At 43.9% G+C, this 20,014-nt stretch overlaps 1 protein-coding gene across 1 annotated transcript; it reads right to left on the bottom strand.

The window, feature by feature from the left end:
* Positions 1-912: 912 nt before the first annotated feature.
* Positions 913-19,414, bottom strand: wdr81 (WD repeat domain 81). The gene is made up of 12 exons (XM_083886302.1): positions 19,222-19,414; positions 17,183-17,675; positions 12,707-16,281; positions 12,115-12,222; positions 11,820-12,022; positions 10,955-11,136; positions 10,696-10,861; positions 9,864-10,029; positions 7,971-8,774; positions 7,098-7,243; positions 6,405-6,587; positions 913-3,326 (listed from the first exon to the last, which is right to left on the bottom strand). Exons 2-12 carry the CDS (start codon positions 17,626-17,628, stop codon positions 3,000-3,002), a joined length of 6,306 nt encoding a protein of 2,101 aa, XP_083742428.1. The 5' UTR covers positions 17,629-17,675; positions 19,222-19,414; the 3' UTR covers positions 913-2,999.
* Between the last annotated feature and the right edge of the window lie 600 nt (positions 19,415-20,014).

Genomic DNA, 20,014 nt, shown 5'->3' with positions numbered 1-20,014 from the left:
TTTAAAGTAAAAGCACTTTGTAAACACATTTTACACATATATACAGATTTATAATATCATGAAATAACAAATGTTTAAAACTGTGCATTTATAGAACAGGAAACACTATAATTATATAAAATGTGCAAATATATTCACGGGTTGAGCAACAAAAAGTCTCTTTAACAGACTAAATTAAATTTTCGAAATATTCCTTCAAATCTTTAAACTCTGCAAAAGCCCAAAGTTTTGTTTAAAGGTTTATTTAAAGGTGAATTTATTCAGAAAAATGTCGGCTCTTACCTTAAATTTAAATAGAAATAAAACTTGCTGCCTTGTCCAAAAAAGGAGCGAGCGAGTGCTGCTGGACCGGAGAATCCCTGAGAGTGAAAGATTGGCATTTGCTCAGCAAACGGTTAAATATCAACTTCCATTGATCGAGGTCTCGTACTCGGACGCCGTGGGGTTTGGAAATGAAGCCGCGGAGATTCGCAGACTCAGAGAGACTCGCAGATGAATCACCCCGAGGCTGAAAACACAGATTGTTCAGCCTTGAAACGTTTTGCAAAAAGTGTGATTAATAATCTGAGCGTGTGAAGGAAAAACAAAACACAATCTGACGTCAAAGAACACGAGCCGTCACTTCCACAGAATCTTTCGGATTGAATCTGAACATTTAAACGACGTAAAACGCTTAAGTATCGGGTTCAAACTTAAGCTTAATCTGTGAATATAACGATCAATAATAATCTGTAAGAGACTTAAATGGATTTAAGGGAGAGAAGAAAACAGCTGATTCGATCACATCGATTTTTTCGGACGTCGGCAAACACAAGCCGAGGACTTTGTTCAGTTTGAACACGAGTGAGGACGACAGCGGAGTCAGTGGGTGATTCACACAACGACAACAACAACAACAACAACAACAACAGCGTCGTCAAAGTCACTTTTTTATTATTAATCCTGTTAATAAATAATAAGATTTTCCTAAAACGTCGACACAGACGTGGATCGGCTGTAACATCGTCGCTCGTGCGACTACAAACTTGATTGTTTTTACAAAAAAAACAAAAAAACAAAAACAAAACAAAACGTAGAGTTATCAAAAAGGTGTAGAACATTTTCGTCAAAGCGTCTAAAGCTCCGAGAAAAGTCGGCAGTTACGAAATCTGGGCTTTGAAAAAAGGCGAGTTAAAGGAAAACTGTGCTCGATCTGTTTTTATTTTATATATCGACTCAGCGCGATCGTCTGCAGTGACATAGAAATGTTAAAAATACAAACAAACTTTATTATCTTGGCGTCGACTGTTTCCACGTCAGATTTGTCGGAGTCTCAGCGACAGACGCTAACTGCGAAAAAACAAAAGAATCCCCAAAGCAACTTCAAGTCATTTATTATTTAGCGGATTAAAAACATTCAGTCTTTAAAATCCCTCGACTGAATCTAAACGTTACAATCCAGGCGGCGAATGTGCAGCGGGAGAAAGGCCGCGTGTGCGTTTACTGCGTACGCCGACGACTGCGCCGTCTCCGCTCGTCAACGCCAACAAAACAAAACAAAACAAGAAAAGAAATAAGTGAGTTTTTCCGTAGAAAACACGGGAAAAAAAACAAAGACTGGATCCACAAATACTGCATAGTTTCATCAGTGCGTTTGGATGAACGTGTGAATTCTGCGGCGGGAAAAAGGAAACGGGTGTTTTTTTTGGTGTTTTGTGTGATGCATCGACTTCGGAAGAACCGGACTGGGTTCCTCCTTCCTCTCTCTCTTCCTGAGCTCGTCGTCTCATTCATTTGTTCATTCATTCGTTCATTCGCTCGTTCATTCACACGATATTTGTTCACTTCTAGGCTTTTTGTTCTCTCTAAAAAAAAAAAGAAATACCGCAGGATTTATTTGACGTAGTTTGGCCGTTGAATTCAGTGCCGGCAGCTGAAGGTGATTTTAGTGTTTTTGAAACACTTTTTTTTTTAAAGACGTTGCGCGTGAACGGCCGTCATACGACGTCTCGACGTCTCTGCGCTGCTTTGATCAAAGAAGAGAAACTAGCATTAAAACTAGTGCTGGGCGCGTTAACGCGATTGCGGCGGTTAAAGCACGTTAGTGCGATTGCGGCGGTTAGCGCAATTGCGGCGGTTAACGCAATTGCGGCGGTTAACGCAAATTGCGGCGGTTAACGCAAGTTAGCGCGATTGCGGCGGTTAACGCACGTTAGCACGATATCGGCGGTTAACGCAATTGCGGCGGTTAACGCAAATTGCGGCGGTTAACGCAAGTTAGCGCGATTGCGGCGGTTAACGCACGTTAGCACGATATCGGCGGTTAACGCACGTTAGCGCGACAGCGGCGGTTAACGCACGTAACACTAACGTACGTTAGCGCATGCCGTGTTTCCGTGACGACTGACCGAAAAAAGACGAGCGTGACGTCGTGTTTTTACGCGACTCCCGATTAGTAACGCTAACCTTTAAAAACAGAGGCACACATACGCAGTACGCTGCTTATTTGTAGCGCTGCTCTTTTCCTTTAATGAACAGACCGCTACAGTTCCACTGTAGGCTAACGCTAACGGTGTTAAAGGAGCTAACTGGTAAACGCTGCCAGGACTCCGGTGGACGCCGCGGGCACGTAAACAATGTGCGTCTTTTTCTGGTCAGTCGTCATGGAAACGCATCATGCATTAACGTGGTAGCGCGTTAGCCTGCCCAGCACTACAATTATCCACATAGGCACGCTAACGGCGCTAAAGGAGCTAACGCAGCTAAGGGAGCTAAATGGAAAATGGTGCGTGGACTCCAGTGACGCTACACGTAAACATGACGTCACTTGCGTGTTTTCTGTTTCGTCGTCATGGAAACGCGTCATGCGCTAACCTGCGCTAACCTGCGTTAACCTGCGCTAGCCTGCGTTAGTCTAGTGCCCAGCACTAATTAAAACTGACCTGACACCCAGGAGAACGCTCGCACTCCTGCTGTCGTCTCCACAGACGTCACCTGACGGGAGCCCGCGCTGACCGATGCTAAGCTAACAGGCGGACGGCTCCGTTGTCGGAGCCGAGCAGCAGCAGCCTCTTGGTGGGCAGCACGGCCAGGCTGGTCAGAGTCCCGCGGAAGTTCTCCGAGCTCAGCTTGGTGCTGCTGACGGGGCTCAGCGAGATGTCGGCCATGGAGTAGACGCCGATCTTGTTGGCCACCGTGCCCGACACGATCTCCGAGCCGTAGAGGTCGAAGGCGTGGACGGGGTCGGACGGCGACTTGTACTGACGCACGGGTTTGTTCTCCAGGTCCTTCCACACGGCGAGGGTGTGGTCTGTGGACGAGCTCACCACCAGGTTTCCCTCGGCCGCCTGGAGACCAAACAACGACAACACGATCAATACAGTGACAACAGTTCAGGATCAAACGATTCATCGATTACTAACGATTAGTGATTTCTTTGTTATGTGGAGCAAAGAAACGAAGAAAATATTCACATTTAAGAAGCTGAAACGATCAGATTAATCGATGACTAAATTAGTCCTCAACTATATTGATAATCGATTTAGAGCTGCAACTATTTTTTCCGCAATCGAATAATCTGACGATTATGTTCTCGATTGATCGTTTGGTTCATAAAATGATCGTCAAACCTGGAAATGACGATGTTCTGGAATGTTTTTGTTTTCGTCCACAAACCAAAATGATTCAGTTTTAATGATTTCTTTGTTTTTATGGAGCAAAAATGGGAAAATATTCAGATTTAAGAAGCTAAAACAATCAGAAATCTTGTGTTAATCATGAAAAAAGCTTCAAACCGATTGACCTATTTAGAGCTGAAGCGATTATTAAATTAATAGATCGATTAAACGAAATCAATGTTTTTTAACATTTTCTGACATTTCACGGACCAAAAAATGAAACGATTACTAATAGATTACTAAATTAATCATCAACTATTTTTAAAATCGATTTAGAGCTGCAACTACTGATTATTTTCGCAATCGATTAATCTGTCGCTTGTTTTCTAGATTAATCATTTGGTCCATAAAATGTTAAAAAACATTCATTATTATTATATATGTATATATATATATATATATAATTATTATATATATATATATATATATATATATACATATATTCACATTTAAGAAGCTGAAACAATCAGAAATCTGGAAACCGATTAATCGATGATCACAATAGTTGACGATTAATTTTGTCATCGATTAATTGTTTCAGCTCTAAATCAATTAATCGGTTTGAAGCTTTTTTTTCATGATTTAAACAAGATTTCTGATTGTTTTAGCTTCTTAAATGTGATATTATTATTATTTCTTCGTTTCTTTGCTCCACATAAACAAAGAAATCATTAAAACTGAATCATTTTGGTTTGTCATTTCCAGGTTTGACAAACACTCATCGATTTTCTGGCATTTTCTGGACCAAACAATTAATCGAGAAAATAATTGACAGATTAATCAATTAGGAAAATAATCGTTAGTTGCATCTGTATTGATATTATATCTATTATTATATTAAATAACCAATGAAATGTCTCAAACGTCAATATTCACTTTAATGTTTATTCTCCATTAATTTTGTCCATTTTCTCTGATGAAATCCCGTTAATTCACCACACGTGTGTCATAAAAAGGAAAAGCAGCCCAAAGTGAACGCTGTGTATGAACTCAGGTGAAGTGAAGAGTTTCTAATGAGTAACTCTGGTCCATGTTTGTCTAAACTTTCAAACCTTTAAAAGCAGAGAGACAATCCTTGACCTAACGTGGGGTTAAATAAAGTTTGCTCATCCCTGTGTTGACAGCACACTCACTGGGTACAACTTACACCATCTCTGTCACCACTGAAACAAAACTATACAAGACTTTACTGACGGCGTGGAGACGATCAGGCTTTTTAAAATCACACTGTATGAATTAAACTTCGGCTTAAACAGAAATGATTTGACCATTTCCTGATCCCTGCTGACATAAGTCAAGTTAAAAGCTCATATTGAGCTCCGTTCTCTACATTTACCTTCATATATGGTGAGTGTGCGTGGGCTGAGTTCTCCACAGTCTTTCCCGGAAAATCGGATGTGATTTTACAAAACATGCCCATTTTAACGACTTTGTCGTCAACTTAACGACAAACAGAGACGCAGTTCATGTCAGTCAAGCTGTCAGGGTTTAGCGCTGCTATGATTTAATCTTCATCCATTAAGAATGGAATCAAAAAATAAGAATATTTTGATCATTTTTAATAAATAAAACAAGTTTTTGAGCTTCTTAAAAGTGAAAAGTCTCTGGTTTGGGCTCACTTAGAAATTATTTCCTTATTTATGAGCGAAAAGCATTTTTCAATGAATATAACACATTTTGAGAAATAAATTAAACATTTTAGAGAAAAAAAATTTGAAAAAAATTTAAATTTTGAGAAAAAAAATAATAATTTGAGAAAAAAAATTGGAGAAAAATATAAACAAATTGAGAAAAAAAATGAGAAAAAAAATGTTTTGAGGAAAAAAAAATTTTTTGAGAATTTTTTTTTTTCAGCTTCTTAAAAGTGAAAATTCTCTGGTTTCTTTGCTCCAAAATCACAAAGAAATCATTTTGTGGGCTCAGTTTGGGCTCGCTTAGAAATGTCCTTATTTATGAGCGAAAAGCATTTTTCAATGAATATAACACATTTTGAGAAATAAATTAAACATTTGAGAGAAATAAAAATGAGAAAAAAATTAAAATTTTAAGAAAAAAAATAAAATATGAGAAAAAATTTTTTGAGAAAAATATAAACAAATTGAGAAAAATAAAATGAGAAAAAAACATTTTTTGAGGAAAAACATTATTTTTTGAGAATGTTTTTTTTCAGCTTCTTAAAAGTGAAAATTCTCTGGTGTCTTTGCTCCAAAATCACAAAGAAATAATTTTTAAAACAAAGACATTTGAGAACATTGTGATTTTTAAGGTTTGGTGAAACACTGAGCGACAACATTTTCTGCACCAAACAACTCAGTTTGTGGAGAAAATAATCAACAGATTCATTGAAAAATGACCTAATATGATACAAATAATAGACGTTTGTGTTTATTCAAAAGCTAGGAGTATGCGTCCATGTCAGAGAGGAACATATTTATGAAAGAAATGTTAAATCGCTGCTTTTCTGTGTTCGTTTCTCCTCAACATCACTCAAAAATGCCCTAGATCCTGGTCAAATCTTTTCACTATTTGCAGATACTGAGTCCTGAACTGAAAATAAACAATATTCCTGAAGTTTAGAGGAAAATAAGAAGAGAAAGAAAGAGGGCGGGGCTGAAGCTAAACTGAGCTCTTTATCGAATAAAAGAAGAGAAAACTAAAATCTCTGACCCATGATGTGACTGGATTCATGTGTGTTCAGTCAAACAGCCACTAGAGGGCGACAGCTACACACACAGTGTATAAGTGTACCTTCATCTGAAGGATGTCTCCTTCATGAGCGGGCCAGCCCTTCAGAATCAGTCCTGTCCGAGCGTCGAGAAGAACGATGAAGCCCGACGAGAAGCCGGCGGCCACCGTTCGCCCTGAAGGACTCACCGTCAGGTAACGGATCAGACCGGCGCTCAGGTTGTTGTACGCCAGACGGAATTCATGCTGAGGATAAAACACACACAGCTTTGTTAGACCTGAGGACTCCAGGGAGTTCAGGTGGTGGTCCACTAACAGACAGTAGGGGGCAGTAGAGACGGCCACCCAGTCTCCCCGCAACAGCAAATCTAAACAATCACAAAGATGCTACGTCTGCTTTAAGCTAAGAGGCCAAACAAACTCCAAACACAACAAGAAGAAGCTAATGTGCTAATGTGAGTGCAAGAGAGAGGCGGAGCTACGACATCATCGTTTTCTCAAAGTCATGAATTGTTTGTCTACACAAAACCTCGAGGGTGAAGTTTTGAGGTTTTCAGGGCTCCCAAAACTCTGGTCGCATGGGGTTGAAAAGCAGAGAGGTACTGCTGGGCATGCTAACGTGCTAACACGGCAAGGCATGGCGCGTTTCCATGACAACTGACCGGAAAAAGACGCACGTCCACTGGAGTCCAGGCACCAGGTTTACCAATTAGCTCTGTGAGCTGCGTTAGCTCCTTTTGAACGTGAACGTGTTACCTGCAGTCCTGGTTTGCGAGGGTCGATGAAGCGTAGAACCGAGTCGGCGCTGCCAAACACGACGCTGCACTGTGGAGCCGGCATGGTGGTGACAGCTGTGATGGGATTCTTCCCGTCCACTGCTTCATACGAGCGGATCTGTTTGCCTGAATAAAACGAATAAAAACACAGACAAAAGTGACGATCATGATTCTACAAACCTTTGATTAAATTTGAAGGAAAAGCACTTTTAAATGAATATAACAATGTTTGAGAAAGAAATCCAAAATTTGAGAAAGAAATCCAAAATTTGAGAAAAAATATTTTTAAATTCAAAGAAAAAAAAAAAAGAATTGAGAAAAAAATTACATTTTGAGAAAAAAAATAAAAAATTTAGAAAAAAAAAATTTTGGACTAATTTTTTTTTTTAATTTTGAGATTTTTTTTTTTTAAATGTCCTTATTTTTGAAGGACAAGCACTTTTTTCTTTACAATGAATAATATAACAATGAATATAGTTTGCTAAATGTTATTTATCGATTATTAATCAATTACTAAATTAATCATCAACTATTTTGATAATCGATTAATCACTTTGGAGCTTTTTCCGTGATTAAAACAAGATTTCTGATTGTTTCAGCTTCTTAAATGTGAATGTTTTCTTTGTTTCTTTGCTCCACATAACAAAGAAATCACTAAGTTTAAGTTTGTGGACAAAAACAAAGACATTTGAGAACATCGTCATTTCCAGGTTTGACAAACACTGATCAGACCCAAGCGATCAATCGTGAAAATAATCGACAGATCAATCGATTACGAAAAGAAGCAATGATTGTGCAATGATGTTAGCACCGATGAAAACAGTTATTTTGAATAAAAATCATTATTTCTAACCTGTATATTGGTCCCACAGGTGAATGGTTCCGTCACAGCTGACGACCTCCTGTGAAGTCTCCAGCTGTCCCACGTAGAAGATGGACTTCCTGTGATCGTTGTACGTGAGCCGAGGCTCCGCCTCCTGCGTCCCGTCGCCGTGGTTGTAAAGCGGCCAGAGCTTCACCGTCTTGTCTTTGCTGCCAGACAGGAAGTAATCCTCGCCAGCGAGGGGCGCCAAACACTTTACGGTGCCCGAGTGTCCGAGGAAGCTCTGCAGCCGGATCTGGTGGAAGTGGAAATGTGGATCCTGCTGGTTCAGGCCGATCTCGTACTGCCAGTACGCCAGCCAGTTCCCCTGCAGCGAGCGGCCGCTGCGAGGCAGCTCCTGCTTCAGGGCGCTCTCCTCCAGGTTCGAACCCCCCGTCAACCAGGAGGTGGGGAGTGCAGCAAAGGTGTTGACAGGCGCCGTGGTGAAGGTGGATGAGGTGGTGACGCTGGGGGCGGCGTGGCTGGAGCGACCCCAAGACGTGGCCACGCCCACGGAGTCAGATTCGCGCGACACCTGGATGCGGTTTCCCACCAGGTGGCTCCCAAACGTGCCGGACTCGGGGAGGGAGTCTCCCAGAGGACTGGAGGTGTTTGACGGTGCAGGGAAAGGTCGTCTGCTCAGACCTGCAGACGCGTCCACGGAGGACGGAGGCTGCTGCTCGGCTCTGGACGCCGACGTCTCTGAGGTCACCTGACTCAGACTCTGGTGATACGACTGAGCCAGCTGCCAAACCAGCTGATGGTTGGGAACCAGCTTACGGATCGCCACGTCACCTACAGGAAGAGCATAAAATAAAAGCATGAAATAAAAGCATAAAATAATAGCACAGTGTTTATAAAATGAAACTGTCAACTTAGTAATTAGTAATAATTAAATACTACTAATAATAAAAATTAAATTAAATTAAAAATAATAATAATAGTAGTAGAAGAAATAGTAATAATAACAGAAATAGTAAAAAATAGTAATAGTAATAACAATAATAGAAATGGTAAAAATAATAATAATAATAATAATAATAATACTAGTACAAATGGTAATAATAATAATAATAATAGAAATGGTAAAAATAATAATTATAATAATAGTACAAATGGTAATATTAATAATAGTAATAATAGAAATGGTAAAAATAATAATACTAATATTAGTAATAATAACAGAAATAGTAAAAATAATAATAATAGTAATATTAACAGAAATAGTAAAAATAATAATAATAATAATAGTAGTAGTAGAAATAGTAATAATAATAGAAATAGTAAAAAATAGTAATAACAATAATAGAAATGGTAAAAATAATAATAATCATAATAATAGTAGAAATGGTAATAATAATAATAATAGAAATGGTAATAATAATAATAGTATTAATAATAATAGAAATAGTAAAACTAGTAATAGTAATAGTAATAATAGAAATAGTAAAAATAATAATAGTAGAAATGGTAATAATAATAGTATTAATAATAATAGAAATAGTAAAACTAGTAATAGTAATAGTAATAATAATAATAGAAATAGTAAAAATAATAGTAATAATAACAATAATTATGACAAAATAGTAATAATTATAACAATAATAGTAATAACAACAACAATAATAACAATAACTAGAAGCACTCGGAGAGCGCAGACCTCCGCCAGGGCAGCTCAGCCCCGACAAAATAGCGATAAAAATATCGATAGCGTCAACCGATCACGCCCAAAATTTAATCACTTGTTTCGGGTCCCATTGTGGACATTTCCTGAAAATTTCAGCCAAATCCGTTTGTGATTTTTCAAGTTATTTTGCTCACAGACAGACAAACAAACAAACAAACGCCGGCGTAAACATAGTAATACTAAGTAATGTCACCAACCTATGAGGCAGTAGAAGGGGATGTAGGAGGCGTGGGCCATCTGAGGGTTGAAGACCGTCTGCAGCTCTTCTAAGACGCTCAGCTCGTACGTCACGCTCGACTCTTCGGGCGTGCAAACGTCCACCACCGTCACGTCTCCCACTACTCTGCGGGGGGCGCCGTCGAGCTGCAACATGAGAGGATGAACGGTGAACGGATGAATGTTTAAATACAGAAAATACAACTTTGTTCACGCAGCAGTTACTCTTTATAATATCATGATTAGGACACGTGCTTCAGCTAAATAACTTCAAGTACAGTAACACAATCCTGCCAATTTTACTCTCGATTACTTAAAACTAGTTCAGTGAAAAATTCATATAAATTATTCCTTAAGAGATTTACAAATATTTTCAACAGATCCTTGTTCAGGGCGATGCTGACTATTATGATGGTAAATTTCAAGTCATTCCGAGATACTTTTTGTTGTTGAGACTAAAGTCAGCTCACTGTCAAAGTGCATCAGGGCAAATGGATCATTTCTTGAATTTCAAAAATTCATTAAAATTATTCCTTAAGAGATTTGCAAATATTTTCAACAGATCCTTGTTCAGGGTGATGCCGACTATTATGATGGTAAATTTCAAGTCATTCCGAGATACTTTTTGTTGTTGAGACTTAAGTCAGCTCACTGTCAAAGTGCATCAGGGCAAATAGATAATTTCCTGAATTTCAAAAATTCATTAAAATTATTCCTTAAGAGATTTGCAAATATTTTCAACGGATCCTTGTTCAGGGCGATGCCGACTATTATGATGGTAAATTTCAAATTTGTGGGTGTGTGTGTGTGTACCTGGGGTTGCAGACAGTGCAGCAGAGAGAAAACAGCGAAGAAGCGACGCAGCGTGTCGGCCATGTGCTGCTGCACCATCTCCCTCCCGATGCGCAGACAGATGAGCGCCATCAGGCTCAGAGTCTTCAGACACACGGCGGTGCGCGTCTGCCGCCCGCTGGGGAAGCTGGGTACAGCAGGACGAGGGAGGCATTTATAAAAGACCATGTTTTATTAGGATTAACAAGTGTGTGTTAATGTGTGTGTGTGTGTTGTTTACCCCATGGTGGGAGTGGTGAGCAGCTCGAGCAGAGGCAGCAGCACGTCCTGATTGATCTTCATCAGCATGTCCATCAGCGTGGTGTCGGAGAGGAAGACCACGATCTTCTGCGTGAGCGCCACGGCCGCCAGCAGACTCGCCTCCTTACGCGTGTTGAGGCGCTGCGAAGACGGCGGCGACACCTAGGGAGACACGGCGAGGACAGAAATGAAGACGAGGAAATGTCTGGATCGACCTTGACATCTGCTCCTGTATCCTCAGTGTTTTTACCCGGGATTTTGCTTTCGTTCTCTAACTCAATCTGGATTCTAAGGTTCAGGTTTTACAGACGATCCTGGCAGATCCAGACCACTTCCTTCTGGACGCAGATATCTGCTGTTGAGATGCACGATTCATTCGTTCCTGCAGCGATTTGACTCTTAAATAACCTGTGTTTGTTGTTTTGTCATGTTTTGTTGTATAAAAAGGTAATAAAAGATTGAACTTGTGTGGTCATATTTGGCTTTCTTTATGTAAACTTGAATAATTCAAGCGCTGCACCAGGTTAGAGATCGAAATCTGATCAAATTTGCAGCATTAGATCTGTGAAAATAACTTAAATAACCAAGCAATATTGGTAAGAAGACAAAAATATCGGTAAATAAATGAAATCTAATCAAATTGGGACCTTGTAAACTCAAATTGTCGTCACAGATGTTGACCAAAGTCCACCTCAACGTGAAATAAAGGTGAAAAAGTAGGTTTTTAAAGATTTTAAAAACTTATTCCAGGATATCCCAAAGCCGAGGTCTTCAGTTTAACTGAGTAAATCAGACGTACTTCACGAGAAGACTCTAAAGCAGAGTTATGAGCGGTCTGCTCTCACCAGGTATCCTATGTAAGGCAGGTACTGGTACGTGAGCACGGGTTCTCCGTAGAGCTGAGCGATGTAGATCAGACAGTCCAGCACAGGAACAGCCGTGTGATCGCCGACCACGGGTTTCTTCTCATAAACGCTGCCCATCCCCACGCCGCCGTCCAGGCTGCTCTGCTCCTGAGGCGGAGCCACGAACAGGTGGTTCTCCGGCCCTGAGGACAAGAGAACAGAGAACAGAGGCGAGGTGAAGGAAACGCATCCTCCACATCCATGTGCTCGTGTTTACGTTGAAGAAAAAAAGTACCGATGTAGCAGTTCGTCAGCAACCGCAGCAAATTCCTGGCGATGAAGCGAGACGTGAGCGTCGGTCCGAGCTTCGCCGAGAGCCAACGAACGGTTTTACACATGGTGTCTGAGTTTGGAGACACGGGAATAAAACATGAGACATCGTTTCATACGAGGCTGCGACGATAAAACAATGACGAGATTAATCAGCAACTCTCTAATTCTGATTAATCGGGTTCTGAAGTTTTCTGATTTTTCAGCTTCTCGAATGTAATTTATCTGCATTGATCAATTATTATTCAAGATGTTCAGTGAAGACAGACGTTACACTGCACTGTCTAAAAAAATTAAATAAAATTCTGACTATTATGATGGTAAATTTCAAGTAATTCCGAGATACTTATGTTAAAATGTACAGACTAAAATATATGTTTATCTTAAACAAGGTAAACACTTTGACTTAAGTACAGAAATAGAATCTTGGAACAAGATCTAATGCATTGCATTTACTGATCAGCTAATAATTAGGCATTTTTCTTCTCAGAAACTTCACAAATGTTGCTATATCTTTATATTTTAATAATAATTTAATACACATAAAACACTCTCACCTAGAAGAATCTTTTGTTCTTTCTCCTCAGAGTTCTCCGATGGATCCTGGTCGTCGTCCTCGTCCTCCTCCTCCTCCTCTCGTCTTCCCACAATGCCTTTCTCCGGTTCTTCCAGAGCCATTCCGTTGACAAACTCTCCCTCCAGAGTAACAACCGTGGCTCCTGAAGCTTCGGTGCAGCCGGACAGCGTCAGCTCCAGGTCGCTCGCGGTGGTTTCCTTCCCTCCCCCGTTGGCCTCGAGGGTCGCCTCCTCTTCCTCCAGCTCTCCTCCCTCCTCGCCCTCGCTGCCGTGCTTCAGGTCCTGGCTGCTGTCGGCCGATTTGAGACTGGCGCGGTCGCGCATCGAGTCTCCGTCGCCCAGCGAGAGTTCGCTGGTGCTGCTTTTGTCGCTGAGTTTGCCGACGCTCAGCGACTCCTGGTCCTGGTCCTTGGACGCAGAGTTGTTGTGGCCGTGCTGTTTCCCGGCAGCCACAGCCGCTCCGCTGTTGACGTAGAAGCCGTTCTGAAAGTCCTCGGCCTCGGAGAGGAACACCTGGTCGTTCAGACTGATGCCCGACGAGTAGTCGACCAGGCCCGCGTCTCCGCTGCCGCCGCCGACTCCTCCGCCCATGTTCCCGCTCACGGATCCAGACGAGGCTCGCACCTCGCCGCACTCAAAGTCCTCTTCCTCTTCAAGATGACAGGTTCCAGACCTCAGCCCTTTACACGTGTCTGCACCAGAGCCCGAGGAGCAGCTTTCAAAGCCCGTGATGACCTGCAACACGTGGGGGAGGAGGCTGGAGAGGAACGCCTGCAGGCCGAGCCTGACGATCAGCTGCAGGATGAAACAGTCGGTGTAGAGATAGAAGCGCCCTCGCAGGCAGTGAGGGTTTTCGTAGACGTTGATCAGCGGCTTCAGCAGGTACTTGTTGGCGTTCCTGGGACCCAGGACTCTGGAGATGGGCTCGAACAGGTACCAGGCGGCGTAGACGGCTGTGGATTCCTCGAGCATGAGGGCGAGGATGAAGGGCAGGAGGATCTCCAGACCCTCGGCCGTGATGTTCCCGCGCAGGAGCGTCTCGAGCTGCTGCCACAGGTGGAAGACCACGTCCCTGCCCTGAGCGCCACACGTCGTCTCCATCTTGGTGTGGAAGGAGAAGATGAACTGATGAAGCGCCGGGAAATAGGGGGGGAAAGGAAAGGGCGAGATGACGGAGTTCAACAACTGGCAGGGGTTCGGTGGAGGGAGGCCGTCGCAGATGGGGTCGTACTTGAAGAGGAGTGGACGCGGGCACTGTGGCATTTCCCTGCGAGCGTCTCCGGAGTGTTTCTCTATGTGCAGCAGCGTCTCCAGAGCGTGGTGCAGAGACAGCGGGACGTCGCGCAGGCTGGCCGAGCAGAGCTTCATCACGGCTTGGAAGCGCTGCGCGAGCGGCGTGCCTGGCTTCAGCCCCCTCAGTTTGAAGGCGAAGAACAACTCCGCGATGAGGACACCCAGCGCCTGCATGTCTCTGTGGTAGAGCTGTGTCAGGGAAGGAAGAGACTCAGCCGCCGCCGCCGCCGCCGCCGTCGTCGTCGCACCGCTTCGCGTGCAGTCGCCGTTTCCGTCGAGATGCCGCACTTCAGCGTGAAGACTCCTCACCAGGAAGTTGTTGAGCTTCTCCAGCTCTTCCAGAGGCTGCAGCGGGTTGAAGCCTTCAGGCAGGGTGATTCTGATTTCCTCCGTCACGGCGCTCGTCACGCTGCCGTCGCCGTGTTTTTTGCTCGCCGCTACGCCTCTGTTGTGTAACACGGCGCTGCGTAAACCGCCGCTGGTAAAATCACCCGGGAACGAACCCGGGGATTGAGACGTGATCAGCGCAGCGTGATCTCCTCCAAGTTTCCCACCTCCTCCTGCTGCTGCTGCGCTGACACACGGCAGCGGCACCGAACTGGACGCCCCGGTGGACGCCAGCGAGTCCAGAGCTTCTGTGCCTTGTTCCAGCTCATCATCTCTGTCCACCATGGTCCAGCCGGTGGACTCGCAGCCGACGGACTCGGGCACCATTCCGTCCACGGCGTCCACCACGGCGTTGACTTGAGGGATGTGAAGAGAAGGCACATAAAGAGCAGCGAGGCCCAGGAGAGGAGGTTCCGCTGGGGCGTACTGCGTCGGGGACAGGCGGGGCGGGTGCGGTTGGTCAAAGAGCTGAACCACGCCGTACGTGGTCAGGTTGGTGTGGTTGTCCACGAGGTGCAGGCACACGTTCTTGGCTTTCACGGCTTCCTTGCCCGACAGCTTGAAGCCAAAGGTGAGGTCGATCCAGTGATGCAGATGCTGCGACACCTCCCTGCTCTCCAGCAGGTGGCGGTGCACCTCGACAAACTCCTCGCAGGATTTGCACCACGAAGGCACGTCCAGGTCCGGCATGTCGGGGTGGATGGAGCGGAAGATGGTGGGATCCGCGTAGAACTCCGGGATGCACTCGTCGGGGGTCCAGCTCTGCATCCGCTCCATGCTCGCCGGGTACTCGTTGGGCTCCCACTGTGACCTCACGTGGCTGCACAGCACCGACTTGGGCGTCTGCCGCGCTTTGTAGACGTAGTACGTGATGTCCGAGAGCACGTCCGAGATGTGATGAGGAACGTGGAGGTGGTCCGACTGTCCGGCGCCGCCGGCACCGACAGAGCCGCCCAGATCTCCGCCGACGCCACCTCCTCCCGCCGCCAGAGCCTCTTTGGTCATCTCGTACGTGAAGTCCAGCTGTTTGTCCCCCTTGTTCAGCCTGAACTTTGACCTTCGGAGGTCCCGGAACTTTCCAAATGGCACAGTGAAATCCACCACCCACGGCAGCACCGGGTGGTAATTGGGGTCTCCTTCTCGTCGTCCGGCGAGCCTGTTCAGTTCCATCAAGTAGCGGAAGTTACTGACTCGTCCGTGCACCCAGTCCAGAACCAGCGTCTTGAGCTCGCCAAAGCAGTCTTTGCACAGTCGGCTGTTCTCTTGGCTCACACACAAACCGCGGTCACGTGCGGGGACGCTTTTTGGCACTTGTCTGCCGCCTACGTCGCCGTTAGCCTCCCCGTCCGCGCCCAGCTCCTCGTAGTGCGCCAGGTTGAGCTTGAGGCGACTGCACAGCTGCTCGTCGACCGCCACGTCCTGCAGCGAGAGCTCGCCGCAAGACAGGCCTGCCGCGTGACACGCCTGCAGAGCGCTCAGTAACTGGTAGAGGATGAACAAGACTTTGGCGTGGCTGTTGGCGAGCTTGGCTGGGCTGAAGGAGACAATGTCCTGCAGCGAATACTGAGTGTACGGTAGAATGACGTACAACATGTCTGCCGTCTCCAGGAGACACTCGGCAGGCAGGACGTTAGGACACATGTTGTCTGACGGGGACTTGGGACAACAGGACGACGTGGACGACGGCAGGCAGTTTTCTTTGTCTTTCTCTCTGGCCGGAGAGAGCGACGGCGACGCTCTGTCGGACGACATGAAGGTGGAGTTGAAGAGCTTCTGCAGCGAGTGGCGCACGGCGTCGACGGCGGCGACGTGCATCTGCTCGCTGGCTCCGGTGTACGGCTGCACCAGTTTGTGATGGAAGTCACGCCACAGGTTCCTGGAAAAGGCAAAAGAAAATAGGTTACATATGTTTTTAACAAGTTAAACATGCACACACACAATGTATTAAGACTGTACAATAAAACAACCTCATTAAGGCCTGCAACGGTCCATAAAATGTCAGAAAAGCAGGAATGAATGATCTCGTTTTTGTCCACAAACAAAAATGATTGAGTTTTAATGATTTCTTTCTTATATGGAGCAGAAGAGAACAGAAAATATCCACATTTAAGAAGCTGAAACATCAGAAAAGGTGTTATACTTAAAATAAAAAAGAGAAAAATACTCAAACTGATTAACCAATAGTCAAAATAGTCACTTAGTAATCGATTAATTTACTTTACATTAACTTTCTTTTTCAATTAATTGAGTAAAACAATGTTCCCGAAGCCTCCTAATCATTAAAAAAAAAAGCACATACGAATTGATTTTGAAGTTTTTAGAAATGTTTTTAAATGTAAAAAAAGACCAAACTGAAAAAGGTGATGATATTTGGAAGATTATAAATCTTCGTTAATGGTTAATCGTTGCTTATTTAACTTTATAATGTATTTGTAAAGTCCATGTTATAAGTGATACACGACCCGCTTCACAACGAGTGCAATAACGTTAATAAATGTTTAATTTTAGTGCAATAATGTAATTAAAAAATAGTTAATGTTGTTTACTATGTCAATTAACCTGAATAAAATGTTAATTAATGTTATTATCTTATGTAAATATAAATACACATGAAAGTTGCCTCTTCTAATCCTTTCTCAACGTTATTATTTTAATATCCTGTTGGTTTTAAGTTGGTCTTTAAGTGTTTTCTTGTGTTGTTTTTATGTCTAACTGTACAGCACTTTGTTGTTGTTTTTAAATGCGCTCCATAAATACACTTGGATTGTATACAGTACCTGACGTTGTGCTGGGACACACACTGCATGGTTCTGACGTAAGAATCCGTGGCCATGAGTTCCATGTGTCGGTCGCACGGGTCTCGGGCCAGTCTGTAGCTCAGCTTGTTTTTCCTCACGCCCTGAACGCACACTCGCGTCCAGCCTGCGGGCAGCTTGGCCTGAGAACACTGCAGGTACGTGCAAACCTCCGCCTCGCCAACGCTGTCGAAGCGGCCGCAGCGCATCAGCCTCCGCTCCCTCAGCGCCGCCGCCCAGCGCGTAGGGACCAGGGCGACGAGCTCGCGCGGACGCCGGCCCGGGCCTTGCTGCCGCCGGTCCACGCCCAAGTCTTTCTCCACGGCGCTCATCAGCCAATCCATGGCCGGTGTTTCAGTGCTTGTGCAGAGTTTGACACTCTGCTGCTCGGCTGCGTTTCCTCCACTGGCGAGGACTCTGTCAGTCATCCATGAAGAGACGGGAGCTCGTCCTCTCCTTCTGTCCGTCTGTCCCTCTGGACATTTAAACACAAATCAAAACAATTAATCACACATTCAAGATTCGTTCTAGTCATAAACTTGGTAATACGACGACAACACAAACACAACTGAAACAAGGACACACTTCATGACTAAATGATATTATTAGAGCTGGTACTAACAGCACTGGTGTTTAAGGAGGTCATAAAACTGATGTGTAGGAAACATTTTTCACATATTATCAAAGAATTAATTGAGAAAATAGTTGAAGATGTAATTGCTTATGAAAATACTCATTAGTTTCCAAGAATTCCGATGCCACTTAACTTATATATATATATATATGCCGCAATATCAACAACAAAGGTATAAAATAGCAGCAAAACAAAGAAAAATTATTGAGTTTTAATGACTTCTTTGTTATATGGAGCAAAGAAAAGAAAAAATATTCACATTTAAGAAGCTGAAACATCAGAAAACATGTTATATTTTTTTTAAATTGATAAAAAAAAGACTCAAACTGATGAGCCAATATTCAAAATAGTCACTTAGTAATCTTACTGAACTTATATATATCAACATATGCCATAATATCAACAACAAAGCCATAAAATAGCAGCTATAAGATATGAGATAAATCTAAACCTAACAGTGCAGATTCACTTTGCTGACAACAGCTTCTTTCACTGTAAAAGTGTCACACACTGCTGACAACACAGTTTATTTTCCAAAACAGGAAATAGAGCAGATTACTGTCGTGCAAGAAGGACGTGTAGAAAAAAAAAAAAAGAAAGAAAGAAGAAATGGTGAATGAGCGTGACTGAAGTTTGAGCTCATCTCACATGACTTCTGCTCTATAATAAAAAAGAATCATGTCTGCACTCGGGAGGCAAAGGAAATCCTAATCCTGACCTAAATAACTGCAAATCATGATATCATTGCAATAATTGTGAAAGAAAATGTTTTAACGTGTTGTTTTTCAGATTCTGAAACATAAATGGGCCTGAGGTAGAGCTGGAACTCATAAAAGTACATCCCCAGCACGCCTACAATAAGTATGCACAGTATGCATTTTAATCTAAAGTGTATTTGTACATATACATATATATTTACAATAAATATACTATTTTCTTTTTTTCTTTTTTCTTTATAATGACATATTTATTATTTAGCACAGTAAACAGTGTCGTAACAACTTAATTTCACTGCTGCTAAACTACTGCTAATCGACTTGTACAATGCATGTGACAAATAAATCTTAAAAATGTAAATAACCAACTTATAGGACAAATGTGATGAGTCCCAAACATTGATATTTTTCTTTCCCAGAACAAAGATAATATTCTGTAAAAAAGGAAGAAGTTGTATTTCCTTGTCCGGTGCTGTGATACCTGTAATACCTCCACGGCCCACTAGAGGGCCGCGGCTCACACACTTTGGGAAGCACTGAGCGCGATGCTAAGGCTACGAAAGAGCTAACTGTCCCGCAGTGACTGCGGTCAAAAACACATCAAATAAACCCAGGACACTTCAGCGAGTGTGTTCAATGTGACTCCGTCACTGTAAACACGCTAAACTCACCTCCTCACACACACTGGTACGAGATGACAGCTAGTTAGCATCAAGCTAACGACGCGCCGCCGCCGGTTTCACGCATCATCGTGTAAAAGCTCCTTCTTCCTCGCGTCACGAGGACATGTTTGCGGTGCCGGTGCCGGCGCGTGCCTGCTCCGTTTACCGCTGTCTTGCGGACGCGTGTCACTGCGGCGGCGGACCCACGACAGTCCGTCACAACATGAACTGCTGCTGCTGCTGCTCTGCGCTAACAACAGCCATGTTTGAAAAGAGACGCCTCACGTGACACAACAGCAGCCCCGTGTCATGTGATGCCTGACTGCAGTTCCCGCTGCCGCCGCTCGTGTCGCTAGTACCGCCTAGTAGGCGGGCGGCGCCACCGCTAGTAACGCTCCTCTAGCAGCGGCAGCTAATGAAGCTAGCGACTGAAGCTGGCGACTGAAGCTAGCGACTGAAGCTAGCGACTTTTACTAGCTGACGGCAGCTAATGACGCTAGTGACTGACGCTAGTGACTTTTACCGCAACATTAGCAGCGGCAGAGGGGGTAGGGTCACCATCCGCGGTACTACCGGCAGACAACATTAGCAGCGGCAGAAGCGTCACCATCCGCGGTACGAGCGGCAGAAAACATTAGCAGCGGCAGAAGCGTCACCATCCGCGGTACTAGCGACAGACAACATTAGCAGCGGCAGAAGCGTCACCATCCGCGGTACTAGCGACAGACAACATTAGCAGCGGCAGAAGCGTCATGATCCAGTGATTCCTGCCGCGAGTGCGAGTTACCGCTGTTCCACCTTC

The sequence above is a fragment of the Microchirus variegatus genome (assembly GCF_963457635.1).
Source record: "Microchirus variegatus genome assembly, chromosome: 3".
In the NCBI taxonomy this organism is placed as follows: domain Eukaryota; kingdom Metazoa; phylum Chordata; class Actinopteri; order Pleuronectiformes; family Soleidae; genus Microchirus; species Microchirus variegatus.
The sequence above is the reverse complement of the archived record's forward strand: the minus strand, read 5'-3'. Positions and strand labels throughout refer to the sequence as shown.

What these genes read in the sequence shown, in the direction of transcription:
- wdr81 (XM_083886302.1), bottom strand. Translation starts at nt 17,628, where the DNA reads ATGACTGACAGAGTCCTCGCCAGTGGAGGAAACGCAGCCGAGCAGCAG. An exon ending in TGCACTGTCTGCAACCCCAG is followed by an intron (nt 10,030 to 10,695) that starts GTACACACACAC and finishes CTCATGTTGCAG; the next exon opens with CTCGACGGCGCCCCCCGCAG. An exon ending in CCTGTGGGACCAATATACAG is followed by an intron (nt 7,244 to 7,970) that starts GTTAGAAATAAT and finishes CGTTTTATTCAG; the next exon opens with GCAAACAGATCCGCTCGTAT.